At 38.6% G+C, this 16,631-nt stretch overlaps 1 protein-coding gene across 2 annotated transcripts in view; it reads right to left on the minus strand.

Moving 5' to 3' along the window:
- PTDSS1 (phosphatidylserine synthase 1) overlaps nt 1-16,631 on the minus strand; it is a 54,171-nt gene that overhangs the window by 7,935 nt on the left and 29,605 nt on the right. For both annotated transcript variants that reach the window (XM_073330515.1, XM_073330516.1), the window contains exons 8-9: nt 14,517-14,629; nt 12,319-12,384 (exon numbers count right to left, since the gene is read on the minus strand). In XM_073330515.1, coding sequence (XP_073186616.1) covers nt 12,319-12,384; nt 14,517-14,629 — 179 coding nt within the window. The remainder of the gene's footprint in view (nt 1-12,318; nt 12,385-14,516; nt 14,630-16,631) is intronic.

Here is a 16,631-nt window from a genome sequence, read left to right on the forward strand (position 1 = left end):
TAAGATGGGAAGAGTAGAAAGAGGGTAGCAAGAAGAAAGGGTAGACCTGCCTATTATCAGAGAGCCAGTTCCCTCTCCTAGCTAATATGCATTGGGACATGAGTAGTGGCCACACAAAGCTGAGACTATGCCTTCCTGGCAGAAGGAGGGATTCCAGAATTTTGGCCCCAAGTACACACATGAAAGACATTAAAAATGAAGGTCCAGATCCTCAGTAAATCAGTGCAGTTCCACTGCCATCAAGAGAACTGTACTCATTTACACCACATGATCTGGTCCTGTAAGTTTGAAAACACAGAGAAACAACCTTAATTTTATAAACTTGAAGAGATTAGCGCTTACATTTATGGTACAACTGACATATCTGACAACATCCCAGGAAACAAAGCTTCCACACTTGCTAAGTAGCAGGTGACACAATATCACTGGCATACATGATTAATTCATGGATCAGGCCATAGGCGAGAGAAGATAGGGCAGCTCAGATAGCAGCAAGCAAAGTAAATTTGCAGACAGAAAACACAGCTTCCAAAAGGCTAGGTTTTTCTGGTTTGCTCTTTACAGGAAGATACCATGTAGGTCAATATGAAAACTGTAGGACAACAATGCAACATTTAATTTTGCACCTTGGAGTGCAATTATTCTTTCGATGACTCCTATAAAAATTTGCATATATAATCTGCAGCTGCTTACACATGTAAAATATTGTTTGATCCAAGTGATACTGAACATTGTACATTCATAAACACAAATCCAATTTAGGCACAGCAATAAACCCAAATACTTTACTATAAGACAAAGGGTCAAGTACGGACTGCATTAGTCATTATTAAACATCCTTTTAAAAGGCTGCAGAAAGAAGGGCTTTTTCAGATGCCATTCTTATACCAAAAAATATTCTTCACAAAGGCTGTCAATTTAAAATAGGTCACCAGTTATCAAAAACATCTATTTTAGTCAGTTTATAATTAAATCTTCAAAAGCTCATGGGAACTTGGTGAGAAACTACCATAAGGGGTATATACAATCTATAGCTCATGAGGCAGCTGGATAGGCACTGGTAGCTTAGAATTTCTTATTAACTTGTTGAAACTGAGGTTCTCTAAGAACAATAAAAATAAGTTTTCTCCTCAGAAGTGTGTCCAGAAAGAACTATGAAAAATTAAATGAGACTGATTGGCTTACAATAAAAGTATGCTCACTAAGGACTGGAAAGACTACAAAGAGATGTTATCAGAATATCTGTGAGGGTGTTGGTGGGGGGTGAGGGGAGATTTTGTATGATGTCACAACAGTAAGAGTGTGTGCATGAGGGGAGGAGGGAGGGAGGACAGTTAACAGATGCCTAAGCAAACTACTGGTTTACTGGTCTTCCTAAAGAAACCAACAGAGATGAGAAGGAGTCTAATGGAGTCTCAGGTTCTCATACAGTGGAGATTTCTAAAGCAGAGGATATGAAAAAAGAAGGACTTTCAGTTCTGGTCATCTACCTCAATCTCCATTTGTTGCAGCTGTTTGCTCAGCAGAAAAAGCACATCTATCCCCTCCTCAAATCTCCTTGAAGAGGATATCAAACACCCCGCTTAAGGCAAATCGTTCTGGAATCATGACCTTGAATCACCCTCACTCATCTAAAACTGATACTTTAGAAAAGAGGGTAGATGATGTTGAAGATTTCACAAGAGACTGGATGCAAGACCAGAGTGAAGTTTGAAGTCCGTTAGTGGAGTCCTTATCAATTCATTGTTAAATAGAACTCTAAGAAGAATAATTGTGAGAACATCAGAGCTACCAGAAAAAGTTGAAGGACTTATAGATTCATAGATACTAAGGTCAGAAGGGACTATTATGATCATCTAGTCTGACCTCCTGCACAACGCAGGCCACAGAATTTCACCCACCCACTCCTGTGAAAAACCTCTCACCTATGTCTGAGCTATTGAAGTCCTCAAATCGTGATTTAAAGACTTCAAGGAGCAGAGAATCCTCCAGCAAGTGACTCGTGCCCCATGCTACAGAGGAAGGCGAAAAACCTCCAGGGCCTCTTCCAATCTGCCCTGGAGGAAAATTCTTTCCCGACCCCAAATATGGCGATCAGCTAAACCTTGAGCATATGGGCAAGACTCACGAGCCAGATACTACAGAAAATTCTTTCCTGGGTAACTCAGATCCCACCCCATCTAACATCCCATCACAGGCCATTAGGCATATTTACCATGAATATTTAAAGATCAATTAATTACCAAAATCATGTTATCCCATCATACCATCTCCTCCATAAACTTATCGAGTTTAATCTTAAAGCCAGATAGATCTTTTGCCCCCACTGCTTCCCTTGGAAGGCTATTTCAAAACTTCACTCCTCTAATGGTTAGAAACCTTCGTCTAATTTCAAGTCTAAACTTCCTGGTGGCCAGTTTATATCCACTTGGTGCACATGCTCTCACATTCCATAGTGATAGGCATCTTCAGATACTTTTTAGCATTAGAAAGCATTGGGTCAAAAGTTTGAAATGCTATTCTGTGTTCTAAAGTTTTTCAGAACGCATTTTAAATGATGTCTGGGCCCCTCCATCTGACTCATCCCATCTTTCTAAAACTTGTATTAAGCACAAATTGGAAGGCAACAAATAAGAAAAGGAGCATGAAGGTAATCTGGAGTCATAAAGACACCTTAAAATTATGACAAAATATACAATATTTGTGATCTTGCAAAGTCTATTCAGATGCACAGAAGTAAATCTTTGACTTGTCAATCAGGATATTTTCTCTTCAGGCAGAAGGGCATAGTTCTTTTTCTTGTCAAAACTTTCTGTAGTTGATCAGGGAGAGAAACGCACATTTTTGATTTTTATGACAAACAGCCACTTTTAAGCAATTCAATTGAGAAAAATAATTTGACTGGGCTAAGTAGGGTGATGAATGTGATAAAAAACTATAAAGAACAAAAATAGAACTTCTGAAGAATCCCTTTCAGATTCTGTTCTTCCTGAACTTCATTCAGGTTTTGTTTAAATATGTTATCTGCATTATCCCCCTTATTTTAGTGAAACTTCTATATTCTTTCAAATGATCATTTACATTTTTTTCCTATTTTAAGGATGATTTTTTTCTGACTGCTCAAGGAAGGTTTTTTTTGTTTTTTTTTTAATTTGTGATGAAGCTTTTTCAAGGAGAGATGAGGCTGTTAAATTCAGCTAGTGGTAAAGTTTCTGCTCCTCCTAATTCTGAATGTTCAATTTATAAGCACAAAAGCACAAACTTATGTCCCTTTTTGGCAATAATTTTTTTTAATGATTTGATATTATCTGACTACAGTCTAAACACTTCCATAGTAATCTATTTATTAGACAGCTCTCTTCTTACCAGGGAAACTTCTATTTAAATTTTCTTTAAAATGCATTTTCTTGCTGATTGTCAGTCACCCTATGATCTTTTTACAAATCAGATATCAATGACTGAGACTATTAAATCCCCTTCCATGCACAGAGCTTCTTTATACATTTTGATTTATAGAACACACCTAACCTGACACTCCAGATGTACACACAATGCAGTCTTTAAAAACCCTATATAAAACAAAAATCAAGTTTAACCTAATCTGAATCTACTCATCCTTACTCAGCCCTGAAAAAAATACTACAATAAAGAAACAGGGTTTGCAACATGCTGTGAAGGTCAAAACCTGTGTCAGACCAAAAGAGTCTGCGGAATTTCCACTGTGAACTTCATCTTCCCAGCCCCCAAAATAATTATTTCTAGAGCTTGTCATCTTGAGTGTGTCATCACAATCTCTGGGTTAAAAACTAAGAGGAGAGGATCTTTCCGAGATACACAGAATACAAACAGTAAAGAGAGTGTTATAGATCAATGCCAACACCCTGACTTGCATGAAACGGAAGCCAGTAGAGTCTCTGCAGTGCAGGTGTAATGTGTTTCCTGCGGGAAGTACTGGTAAGTAGGTGGGGAGCTGCATTCAATACCAGCTGAAATTACCCAACTTGTCTTCATAATTCTGTCAAGGCAACATTACCCTCTTGTAATTTCATAATCTGCCCTAAAAAGGTAACGAAAGAACTAGACTTTCCATGCTGAGCTAGATAACACAACTGTACAGAAGTATGTTAACACAGGTTTTGAAGCAATAATGAACAGTCTAGCAAACTATGAACTGTAGGGTGCGTTTTTGGATTCATGTACAAAGGTGCATGTTTCTAATCTATTATTGACATTAATGAGGGTTCCTGTGCTTAAATCTCCATAGATGGACATTAAAATACAGCCCTGACTGTGAATATGCGAAGGATACCTTACACTTGTTGAAGGACCCCAGACTATAACAGGTTGCAGAGTAGCAGTCGTGTTAGTCTATATTCGCAAAAAGGAAAGGAGGACTTATGGCACCTTAGAAACTAACAAATTTATTTGAGCATAAGCTTATGCTGTAGCTCACGAAAACTTATGCTCAAATAAATTTGTTAGTCTCTAAGATGCCAGAAGTCCTCCTTTTCTTTTTGCGAACTGTAACAGACAGTGTGTCCACTCTTCTCCCAAGAAAGAGCAATGAAAGGAATCCACCAATACCACTTGTCAGTTGGTGAGAAGGGCCGCTACTGAGCATGTTTGGTTTTCTCCCTCTGACAGGGGAATGTCTGCACTGATCCCATGAAGCTTCAAATCTCCAACAGTCCATGGAGATTGAGAGGTTTTACATCAACAATGCAAACAGACCTTTACTTAACTGAAATGATACAGTAAAACTACATATAGAGAAAGGATAGCAAAAAGGATACTGTACTTCTTACATTTTTCATCTTTTGTCAGGAGTACATAAAAACATTAGACATTTTCCTATAAGAAGCATGCAGAAGCTGTTCTAGCAGTGGTTGAAAATAAATTTTAAAAGCAACTGCCCTTCAAAATAAATTTAAAGAAAAATCAAATGATCACAGAGAACAAAAAACAGACCCCCGTCTGCATCAGGTAAATCAATTTTGTGGACAAAAGAAACGATTAGACATTTAAGAAGGACCAGGTGTTAAATTGTGGCTCTCTTGAAGTCACTGGCAAACTCTCCTCCACTTCAGTGGGACCAGAATTTCACCCTGGTCTCTACTTAAAAGCAATTATTCAAGTCCTTACTGGTCCAAATACTTTGATTCTTTTAAAAAAAATTTTGCTCTAAGGGACTATATCCTGCTAAATTCTTCCACTTCTCTAAATGATATAGTGATGCCAAGCAAACTAGTGTTCACATTCAATCTCCAAGAGACACAACATTACCAAAACAGTAAGGAGTTTCTTGGCACATTTCCCTTTGGTCTGAAATGTACAAGTATACTGATGATCCATTAGTGTGTGCATATTCATGCCACTTCTTGATCCATTCTTTAAGAAAAGAAACCTAATCCATTTTGTGAAAGATTAAACAGCTTTCTCTGCCCAGAATAAAGTCAGTCTATCTTAAAAGAATCAATGACATATAGCTAAAAGCTGCCTTTTATCTTCCTATATTGTTTGGCCACATTTGTTCACATATAGGACCCACTCAAGAAAAAGAAAACTGGAACTTGTACATTTAGCATCAAGAAGCTCTATCCCTCAAACCTGCAGCCAAAACCTCAGAACCTAAATTAAAGCCTGCACTACTCTTAAGCACCCTTAAGAGGATATATGAATATAATAAAAAGGTTCCTTCATTGAACACATAATAGCTCTTCAGTGAAAGACTTTTGCTTAATGTTCTCACCAACTTTGTGTGGGTATTTCAGGTGCTAGAAATTCATTGCTTAAAAGGGATGTCCATTTGTTCAGATTCTTGTTTAACATTTTTATTTTACTAGTGCTTGTTATATAAAATATCCACATGCCGTTCAAAGTCTGAACCACCCCCTATGACCTAGCTATATTAGGATTTTATATAATTTACAGGATTGCCAACCACAAGCATACCAATTTTTGTATATAAATTAGATTAAAAGAAACCAAACAGCTTTTAGGTTTTTTATTTACTTTCTTATGATTGAGCCTTTAGGGTTCACATTTTCCAGCTTTGTTCCACATTCATGAGGGTTATAAACTTCCTTTTAAATTAAAACTAAGATTCTTACTTAGTCAGATGATTCTAGGAGCTGGGGCTATCAGAGAAACACCAAATACCATATGACTTCTGATAAAATCACAAGAGTTGGCAGCAATATTAAATGTATATATTTGTGGTACCTAAGCACTGTACAAAATTAAAGAACATAAAAGCCTAGAACAAAATGGTGTTTTAGTAAGCAAAAGTACCCAAGTTCAAACGACTGACATGTGAGTGTGTGACTTATTCAGCTCTCTAGAACAATGGCTCTTGACCAGAGGTCTGGAGCCCCCCTGGGGGGGCCAGGAGACGTTTCAGAGGATCCACCAAAATAAACCAGAGAGGGGCCAGCATTAGACTTGCGGGGTGCCCAGGGCAGAAAGCCAAAGCCTGAGCCCCACCACCCTGGGCTGAAGCCGAAGCCTGACCAACTTAGCTTTCCGGGGCCCCGGGCAACTGCCCTGTGTGCTACCCCCTAACACTGGTGGCTTTTAATCTACTGGATATACAGAAAAATAGTTGTGGCACAGGTGGGCCGTGGATTTTTTATAGCATGTTAGGAAGGCCTCAGAAAGAAAAAGGTTGGGGACCTCTGCTCTAGAACATCTTAAATTGCAGTGAGAAATATGCCATATACTGTATTTTGATTTTCTTTTATCATCTCTTCCAATGTTTTTTACTGTGCTAAACAATATAGTACTCAGATAAATAGGAAGTGACCCTCATTTGGGGAATCTTCTGATGTTTCAGAGTTTAATTAACCGCAATTAAAAAAATTAATCATGATTAATCACACTGTTAAACAATAGAATACCAACTGAAATTTATTAAATATTTTTGGCTGTTTTTCTACATTTTCAAATATTTTGATTTCTATTACAACACAGAATACAAAGTGTAAAGTGCTCACTTTATATTATTATTTTTATTACAAATATTTGCACTGTAAAAATGATTAACGAAAGAAATAGTATTTTTCAATTCACCCCAGACAAGTACCGTAGTGCAATCTTTTTATCATGAAAGCGTACCTTACAAACGTAGATTTTTTTGTGTTACATAACAGCACTCAAAAACAAAACAATGTAAAACTTTAGAGCCTACAAGCCCACTCAGTCCTACTTCTTGTTCAGCCAATTGCTAAGACAAACAAGTTTTTTTACATTTATGGGAGATACTGCTGACTGCTTCCTATTTACATCGCCTGAAAGTGAGAACAGGCGTTCGCACGGCACTTTTGTAGCCAGCATTGCAAGGTATTTATGTGCCAGATATACTAAACATTCATATGCCCCTTCATGATTCAATCACCATTCCAGAGGACATGCTTCCATGCTGATGATGCTCGTTAAAAAAATAATGCATTAATTAAATTTGTGACTGAGCTCCTTGGGGGAGAACTGTATGCGCCTCCTGTTCTGTTTTACCTGCATTCTGCCATATATTTCATGTTATAGTAGTCTTGGATGATGACCCAGCACAAGGTCATGTTAAGAACACTTTCACAGCAGATTTGACAAAACGCAAAGAAGGTACCAATGTGAGATTTCTAAGGACAGATACAGCACTCGACCCAAGGTTTAAGAATCTGAAGTGCCTTCCAAACTCTGAGAGGGACGAGGTGTGGAGAATGCTTTCAGGTGTCTTAAAAGTGCAACACTCCAATGTGGAAACTACAGAACCTGAGCCACCAAAAAAGAAAATCAACCTTCTGCTGGTGGCATCTGACTCAGATGATTAAATGAACATGCGTTGGTCTGCTCTGCTTTGGATCGTTATCGAGCAGAACCTGTCATCAGCATGGACACATGTATTCTGGAATGGTGGTTGAAGCATGAAGGGACATATGAATCTTTAGCGCATCTTGCACGTAAATATCTTGCGATGCCGGCTACAACAGTGCCATGCGAACGCCTGTTCTCACTTTCAGGTGACATTGTAAACAAGATGTGGGCAGCATTATCTCCTGCAAATTGTAAGCAAAATTTTTTGTCTAAGCGATTGGCTGAAGTAGGACTAAGTGGACTTCTAAGTTCTAAAGTTTTACACTGTTTTATTTTGAATGAATTTTTTCTTTACATAATTCTAGATTTGTAAGTTCAACTTTCATTATAAAGTACTTGTATTAGGTGAATTGAAATATACGATTTCTTTTGTTTTTTACAGTGTAAATATTTGTAATAAAAATAAATATAAGGTGAGCACTGTATTCTGTGTTGTAATTGAAATCAATATATTTAAAAATGTAGAAAACATCCAAAATATTTAAATAAATGATATTCTATTATTGTTTAACAGTGTGATTAATCGCAATTAGTTTTTTTAATCGCTTGACAGCCCTAAAAAATATCATTAATCTTGCTAACTGCCAACTCCATAAATGACTTGGCTATACAGCACATCAGTCCGTATGCCATTCCAAAAGCAGAATCTGAATGTTCACTGGTTGTTATAATAGAATCTCTTGAGATTCAGCAAATGGGCGCGAAATGGACGTCCCTTAAAACCTCAGTGCTAACTCATTCATCTAGGTTGGTTATATTTGCCAAAAGCAAGAAGCAGGAGTAAAAGCATACCTCAGCATGGATCAGCCCTGATGGGACAATATCTACATAAGCAAGCCTTACTGACATAAACAGCACCGATGTCTGTAACTTCAAGAGGACAGAATGTTCCTTTCAAAAAAAGCACAGCTGTCTTAAGACAGATTTGTTCCCGTCACCTTTTATAATGTTTCTGTGAGAAAACAGCAAGTCCTTAAAGGCTTTCTGCAGACTGTAATCCTCTCTTAGCTTTAGAGGACAGGTTTCTGTGATTTTTGCCAGCTGTGCTGCTACACTGTCAGGGGCCAGACTCCTGCAATATGGATCTTACCCAGGCAGTTACAGACATTTTGCTTTCCAGAACTGTCCATTTTAAAATGATCCTTTCCATATCTCAAAAAGAAAAAAAGAAAGGAAAGGAAAAAAAAAAGAAAGAAAAAAAAAGCAGGATAAGACTCTAAAGAGAGATGACTTTTTAAAAATATGTTTTTTCTGCTTAACGTCTCTCATTGCTATCACTTGCATTACTTTTAACATGTTAAACTTCACTATTGTAGAAAAGAATATTTGGGATAACCGCATTGTTTAAAAGAACCTGTGTATACAAGTGAGGGAACAGTAAATAAAAAAATAAGGAAATTTTAGTACTAAAAGTGTTGCCCTACACTACTCCCAGATTGATGGGAATCAAACAGTTACCTACCTGAATAGTAACTGTTGTTCTGCAAAACGTGGGTGCAGACATATATTTCACTTGGCGTGCATGTGCCCACGGCACTGAAATGGAAGAATTTTGCTTTACATTGCCCGTTGGGGTGATGCTTGTGCCCTCTGGCCCCATAGCCCCTCCCATAGCTATTTAAAGGCAGCGCTGCCTCGACCCCTCTCTGTCGTACTGAATGTCAATAGTTGAGACTTCAGTGCAAAAGGGACAGAAGTTGGGTTGTGGAATACACATCTGCACCCACATCTGGAAGAACAACAATTGCAGTACAGGTAGGTGACTTTTTTTCTCTTCAACTGGTTGAAAAGGTGTATTCTACTCAGATGACTCTTAAGCAGTAAACGATGGAGGTGGGGCTCGGAATCTACTTAAATAATGACAGCAGAAATGCTCTTCCAAAGTTTGGTTCTGATCTAGATGCCCCACTTAAGACAAGAACTTAGGGTGTGGCCTCATGGACACCTTGTTTTTGAAGAACTGAGTATAGGGAGAGTCCACCATTAAGGCCTACAAGCTCACTAAATCTCACAGAAGATATGACGATAAAAAAAAAAAAGCTGTTTTTGGCAAAGAAGAGACAGAGAGCAAGTGGCTAGGAGCTCAAATAGAGGACCCTAATGGCAGTGTGCTGAGATCGCACCAGGTGGACCCTCAATGAGCTGACTGGATACAGTTAACTTAGGCTTGAATAGAGACTGGGAATGGATGCGTCATTACACAAAGTAAAACTATTTCCCCAGGTTTATTCCCCCCCACTGCTCCTCGGACGTTCCTGTTAACTGCTGGAAATGGCCCACCTTGATTATCACTACAAAAGGTTCCCCCCCACCCCTCGCTCTCCTGCTGGTAATAGCTCATCTTAAGTGATCACTCTCCTTACAGTGTGTATGATAACACCCATTTTTTCATGTTCTGTGTGTATATAAATCTCCTCACTGTATTTTCCACTGAACGCATCCGATGAAGTGAGCGGTAGCTTATGAAAGCTTATGCTCAAATAAATTGGTTAGTCTCTAAGGTGCCACTAGTACTCCTTTTCGTTTTGCGAATACAAACTAACACGGCTGCTACTCTGAAACCAGTCATTGTGATTCCAGCCACAGGAAGGAGGAACAGATAGAATTTGGATGGTATAACCCAATTGCACAGTGCTTAGGACCCACTTGTCTGAGGTTATTGAATCCCAAGCCCTATGGAAGTGGGACAGCATGTCCCCAAATGGAGGGGAAATAGCCTTGACTGGTGACTAGTTTGTTGCCCTTGAAGGGAGGGTCAAATTGGCTGCTTGCCATTAGTTGATGGACTATGGGCTGGCCGACTGAAGATGGAAAAAAGAGGGCCTTCTCCTGTGCAACTTGTGCCTCCTCTTGGAGAAGTCCTGTTGTGTTGCAGAATAAGCAGTCTGCCTGAAATACTGCTGGGAGTATCAGTGGAATTGTTGTTGTCGCTGATCCCCATAATGATGTCTTAACTGTTGAGGTATAAACCCCAAAGGATCATAATGTGGCCCTGGAGTCCTTAAAAGAATGTAATGTCTCATCAGTCTTTTCAGAAAACAAAGACATAGCCAAGTCTGTAGCCAAGAAGCTCTCCTCATTATTACAGTTGAAGCCATAATCCTAGATGAGGTGTCCGCCATATCGATTGCTGATTGCAGTGATGTCTTAGACACTAGTGGGCTCTCTGCCAGAAAAGCCTTAAACTCTTCCACAGCATCCTCAGGCAACTCATCAATAAATCTGGACATTCTGTCCCAATTCACAAAGTCGTATTTAGATAAAAGCACCTGCTGATTAGCAATGTGCATATGTAAGGAAGACATAGAATAAATTTCTCCCCCATTTAATCCAATCTTTTGGCCTCTTTTAGACATTCACTTACATCTGCCCTGTCACATTCTCTCATTAGTGGCAGTCACTGTAAGCGAATTAGGAAGTGGATGCAAGTAGAAACACTCAAATCCTTGCACAGGGCCTGCACTAATGTGACCCTTGGTGTTGAAAACAGGATCAGTTCTGTTCTATTTAAGCATCTGTTGAAGCACTTTACTAGAGAGTTCCCTTGTGATCCAAAAGAAGGCTTCCTGCAGTGTCAAAGAACCTTTTTACTGGATAGTGCTATAATCTGGCGGGGGGAGCCCACTAGCTCAGATTGGAAGTTCTGGTTAGCAAAAAGGTCTGTTCCATCTCTAATTTCTATGATATGAAGAGGACTTTGTCGTTTAACATTTTATTAAGCCACCGTTCCAGAAGCCAAGTAACTAATAAATGAAGACTAATACAAATTAGCTTGATGGATTTTTATATTGATCTAAAAATAAAATCTGCTAAATGCCATCTATCTGCGGACAATGGTGAAATAATTTACAAAGTGCGCTTAATAAAAATTTGTATAGTGCCCAGCACTATGAGATCCTGATCCATGACCTGGGCTCCTAGGTGCTACTACAATGAAAAGTTATTATTTATTAAGAGCCTAAAATTCAGCTCTCATAAAGCCAATAATCACTGAAAACAGAAGGAACTGTGCCCTCATATCTGAAGGCAGAATTTAGCCCTACTTAATTATGCTTCACAATATCCCTGCTAAGCAGGCACTTTGCACAGTTTAAATGGATGCATCAGAGGTTAAGCTATTTGCTAAAGCCACCAAATGCACCACCAACTAAGTGGGGAACAGAATGCAGATGCCCTGACTAACATTTCTTTCTTTAACCAGCAGCACCTATAAACTCTCCCTTCCCTTCTCTATCCTTTCCACCCCACAAATCTAAGATATTCTTCCCCTGTAGGCTTCTCCCCAGGAACCTTTTCTGTGCCTGTCTTTTAGATTGGAAGCAATTTGGGGCAAGGACTGGCTTCACAGCATACCTGGCACCGCACTGAGCACACTGCCAACACTTAAAAAAAACCAACAGAACAGAACACAGCCTCACGTTTGTAAAATTTCCAACAGTCGAGAACACTTACCCGAACACCCAGCACTGAGTTCCTACCCTTTTGCACTGTGTGTCTGTGAGGTAGGCGTAATATTGCCTGGAAACAGAAACAACAAATGAAAATTCTTTAACAAAGCACAAAGCTTCTGAAATACATTTACACTTTTAAAAAATGATGAACATTAATATTCCCTGTATCAAAAGTGGAGCACTTAGGGCTTGTATCATGCGTTACACTAAAACATGATGAAAGCCTACTGGATAGCTTCAGTTTTAGTAGGACTAATCATCAGATGGGGAAAAAACTCAACCAGAGGCGAACAAGTCTTGGAAGAGCAAATTTGATTTAAAAAATGATCTATGCTCTAAACTTGGAAGTTATTTTTCATTTTAAGTTATTCTAGTTCCTGAGTGTGCATGTACGTCTTGGGAGGTACAGTGTGTCAGTAGAGGGTTAGTCTTGGGGAAAAACATAGTCTAAGGAAACCAAGGATCTGTTTAAAAATTAGATTCATCATTTTAAAATACGCCTCTTTCCGGTTTTGACATTACTCTGAAAGGCTCCCATTCTGACACTGCGTCTCCATGGGAATGGAACACAGTTTACAGGACTATCCTGACAGCCCTGGTGACTGTTATCCTCCATTCACAGAACACACACAGCACAGGGAGCAGCACAATGCAAGGTTTTTCATAATCTGCCAACCTGTATCAGCACTGACCTGGAGAGATCACTGCTAGGGGTGGGGGATAATTCAGTTTCAAGCCAGGCAGTTCATTGGTTTTCTACAGAGACTGCCAATAAAGGATACCACTTGTGACAGTGATTGTATTTTGAGGGTAGCAGATAACAGCTAATTAATGTGAATGGAAGGTAGAGCAATATTTGTGGTATGATTATTAGGAAAAATGCCATTTGCCAGCACAATGGGACACACGATATCAGCACTGTCTTCTTTTTATCCTTTCACAAATACAGAGGCAATTAAATTCAAAAGTCTTATGTTGCTGTAACATCAGGGTTAAGAATTTAAACAGAGGAAGTATAATGGGGAAGAATGGTCCAGTGGTTCGGGGTGTTAAGCTGCGACTCTGGAGACCTAGATTCAATTCCCTGCTTTGCCATAGACTTCCTGTGTAACTTTGGGCAAGTCACTTTAGTATGCTTCAGCCCGAGCAGGAACGTCTACACTGCTGTTTTTAACCCACTAGCGCGAGCCCTGCAAGACCAAGTCAGTTGACCCGGGCTCTTAGACTCGCTGCCATGGGCTTTTTTTTTTTTTTTTTGGGCAGTGTAGACATACCCTTTGTTTCTCTGTGCTTCTGTTCCCCATCAGTAAAAGGAGGATAATAGCACTTCCCTACTCACAAGAGTGTTATGAGGATAAATACACTAAAGACCGTTAGGCGCTCAGATACTATGGTAATGGGGTCCATATAAGTACCTAAGAAAGACAGAACACACAATATTGAAAAGTTACGGTTCCTACACAAATAATTTGCACATACATATTAAAATATATATTTACCAGAACCCCACCCCAAAACAACCTCAAATACAATATATGCTTCAATAGCTGTAATCTTCACTTTTCAATTTGGATGTAAACAGAAGCTGGTACAAGACATTTTGATTGCTACACAAAATTACTTCATGAAATAATTTTGTAAGGTGACTATGGATTGATTAGTTCTCAAGTCCCAGTCATGGTTCATATTTTGTAGCTTCACTAATTATTCAAAACAAGGATCTACCACCTTTCCTTACAAATACATTGTGGTATATTCCATACTCAAGCACAAATAGGTAGCTAGAAACAGGGATCATGGAAAGACGCACAGGTGTAAATTCCCTAACGTGCATGCTATAATGATCATATGGCTCTAGTCAACAAAAGAACCTAATATGAAATTATGGATGGCTGCATATGGAGTTAATCCACCCAACACAGGCAACTGCTGCGCAATCAGAAGAGAGAATGATGGATTCTTATCAAATGCAGATTTTCACACAAGTCTCACCATTAGTAGCATACACCCAGACTGCTGAATTTTATCCTTAGTCTTATACCTAGTACTGCAAAAATAAGGATAATTTTGCCCTTTTTGGAGACTTAAATGCATTATTTCTTTTCACATACTGTACTTATTTATAAAGCCTGCACACCTTTTCTTGTGTTCCTAAGGGTCACAACTACTGTACAATTAGAAAAAAATAAAATAAATTACCTTACAGTGGGTGCTGTGATAATTCCAATGAAGAGAATTCTACCCCAGCTTAAAGGGTGACTTGCTTGGAACACAAAGATATGTTTCAAAAAGAATGTGTTCAACTCAGTCAGCTGGAAATAAAAAAGTCAGTTAATAAGGTTCTGTTTTACAGGACAGACCCATGCACATGTAACCCCTTCTCAGAGACTGATACATAAAATGTTAGAATTAATACAATAATTAAAATACACAAGAGGGAATGATTTATGGTTTATTGCAGCTCAGTAACTAGCTCTGCTGGTTGGATTAAGAATTAAAAGCTCTTAAAATATCATCTTCAGAACAGGCAAAGTTGTATACCAAGTCAACAAAACAAAAAAATAAAATTAAAAAAACCCACCACCACAAAAAAGAAAAAACCCAGTGCTGAACTACTTCGTATACTTCAGATAACCCATCAAGGTTTCAGTTAATAGTTTATAGAGTTCCATTTTGGAATAACAGCATAATTCTTGAAGCAGGGCTAGGATGCAAATTTAGAAAGAAGTGTTCAAGTCTGTAAAATTCAGAGCTCACTGGACTCTTCACAAACCAAATCCAGCTTTTTTCTTTCTAAAAGAGATGCCCATTTATACCTGTTTAGTTTAAAAAGTTGTTTTTTTAAATTAAATCCCTTAAAAAGATCTAAAGTTAGTATAAATTATGGGCAAGTGGCTGAAATATGCACAAACATGTTCGTAATTTAGTACCAGCATATTTATGCTCTCTCCCCAACAAAACCAGAAATTATCAAACTAGTCCATCACTTTTAAAAAAAAATAGCTAAAATGGAATATGAAAATGTGGAATTGGAGGTGGTAACTCCAAACAGCTGTAATAAACCACCTGTTCCCTTGAAACAGGTACTCCTGTTTAATTTTATTGAAGTTTTTAACCCCTTAAGAATTCTCACAGTAGAAAATGAAGTGAGGATGTGACTACTCAGTATGATCATTTGTTATTTTAGATAGCGTGTCCTACACTGTATTGTACTGAAGTATTTTTGGAATAAGAATTGTAGGAACGGCGCCCCAGTGGGCCTCATCTCAAAACAAGATACATCTCTCACAAAGGAAGTCTGTTCCAATCAGCAAAATTGTAAGTAAGTAAATTGCATGCTATCTTGGGGGTGAATTTTCTAAGATGCTAGAATGATTATATTCAAACATCCCCGTGGACACTGTAGAAATTATTCTTTCCCCATTAAAATTAGGCTCCCTTCTACTCCCTCCACCCTTTACATTCAATGCATTAGTTCCTTTCTCTTTTTGCATTAAAGTAAAAGCCTTTGGTGGCAGCAATATAACTGGGGCCAGACACCAATGACTGTAAAGGGTTTGTAGTCCCTCGGTAATGCAGTGCTCTCTTGCTGTATCTCCTTCTGATCAAGAATGGTTTACATTAAACCAGTAGCTCCTGAGCTTTTAGGGCAAACGTACCAGTTTAACTGAGTTGTATGAGGTAGTGTCTGCCGACTCAGACGGCACAACTGAACGAGAGGCAGGTAGCAGTAGCCCAGAAGTGCCCAGGAAACAGGATCACCACTAAAGGCTATGTCATTAAGGGCTATTATGGGCTTCACTTAAGCAAAACTTGTATTAAATGTTGTCTGACTGAACACAGATTAAGGGCAATGGGATTAAAGTCCTAAAAAAGAGAACACATCCCTGGGTATCATCACAAATGCTGTAAGGTATTTCAGCAAGTGCCAAATTTTAAGCACATGAGTAATTCCATTAAAGTCATATGCACTTAAAGTTAGGCACATGTTGAAGAACCTGGGTGCACTGGTGACTGAATTCTGAATATCATACTAGTACATGCACCATCAGCTGGGAAAAACCTACCCATCTATTTCTTCAGTTCTCATATATCCATTGCATACAGTAATCCCACAGCCAGTACATCAATCTGCAGCCATTTGTTTCTTTCACAGATATTGTAATTTCACTTGTAACTGTAGTCCAGATGCGTTGGATAGTGTCCAGAATAGTTTGTGGTATCAGTTCATTTAACTGTAACATTTCAATGATGGACTAAGATAAGAATATAATATCTTCTAATCAAACTCAGCCAGTAAGTAAACTGAGCTGA

The sequence above is a fragment of the Lepidochelys kempii genome, chromosome 2, assembly GCF_965140265.1.
Source record: "Lepidochelys kempii isolate rLepKem1 chromosome 2, rLepKem1.hap2, whole genome shotgun sequence".
Classification (NCBI taxonomy): domain Eukaryota; kingdom Metazoa; phylum Chordata; order Testudines; family Cheloniidae; genus Lepidochelys; species Lepidochelys kempii.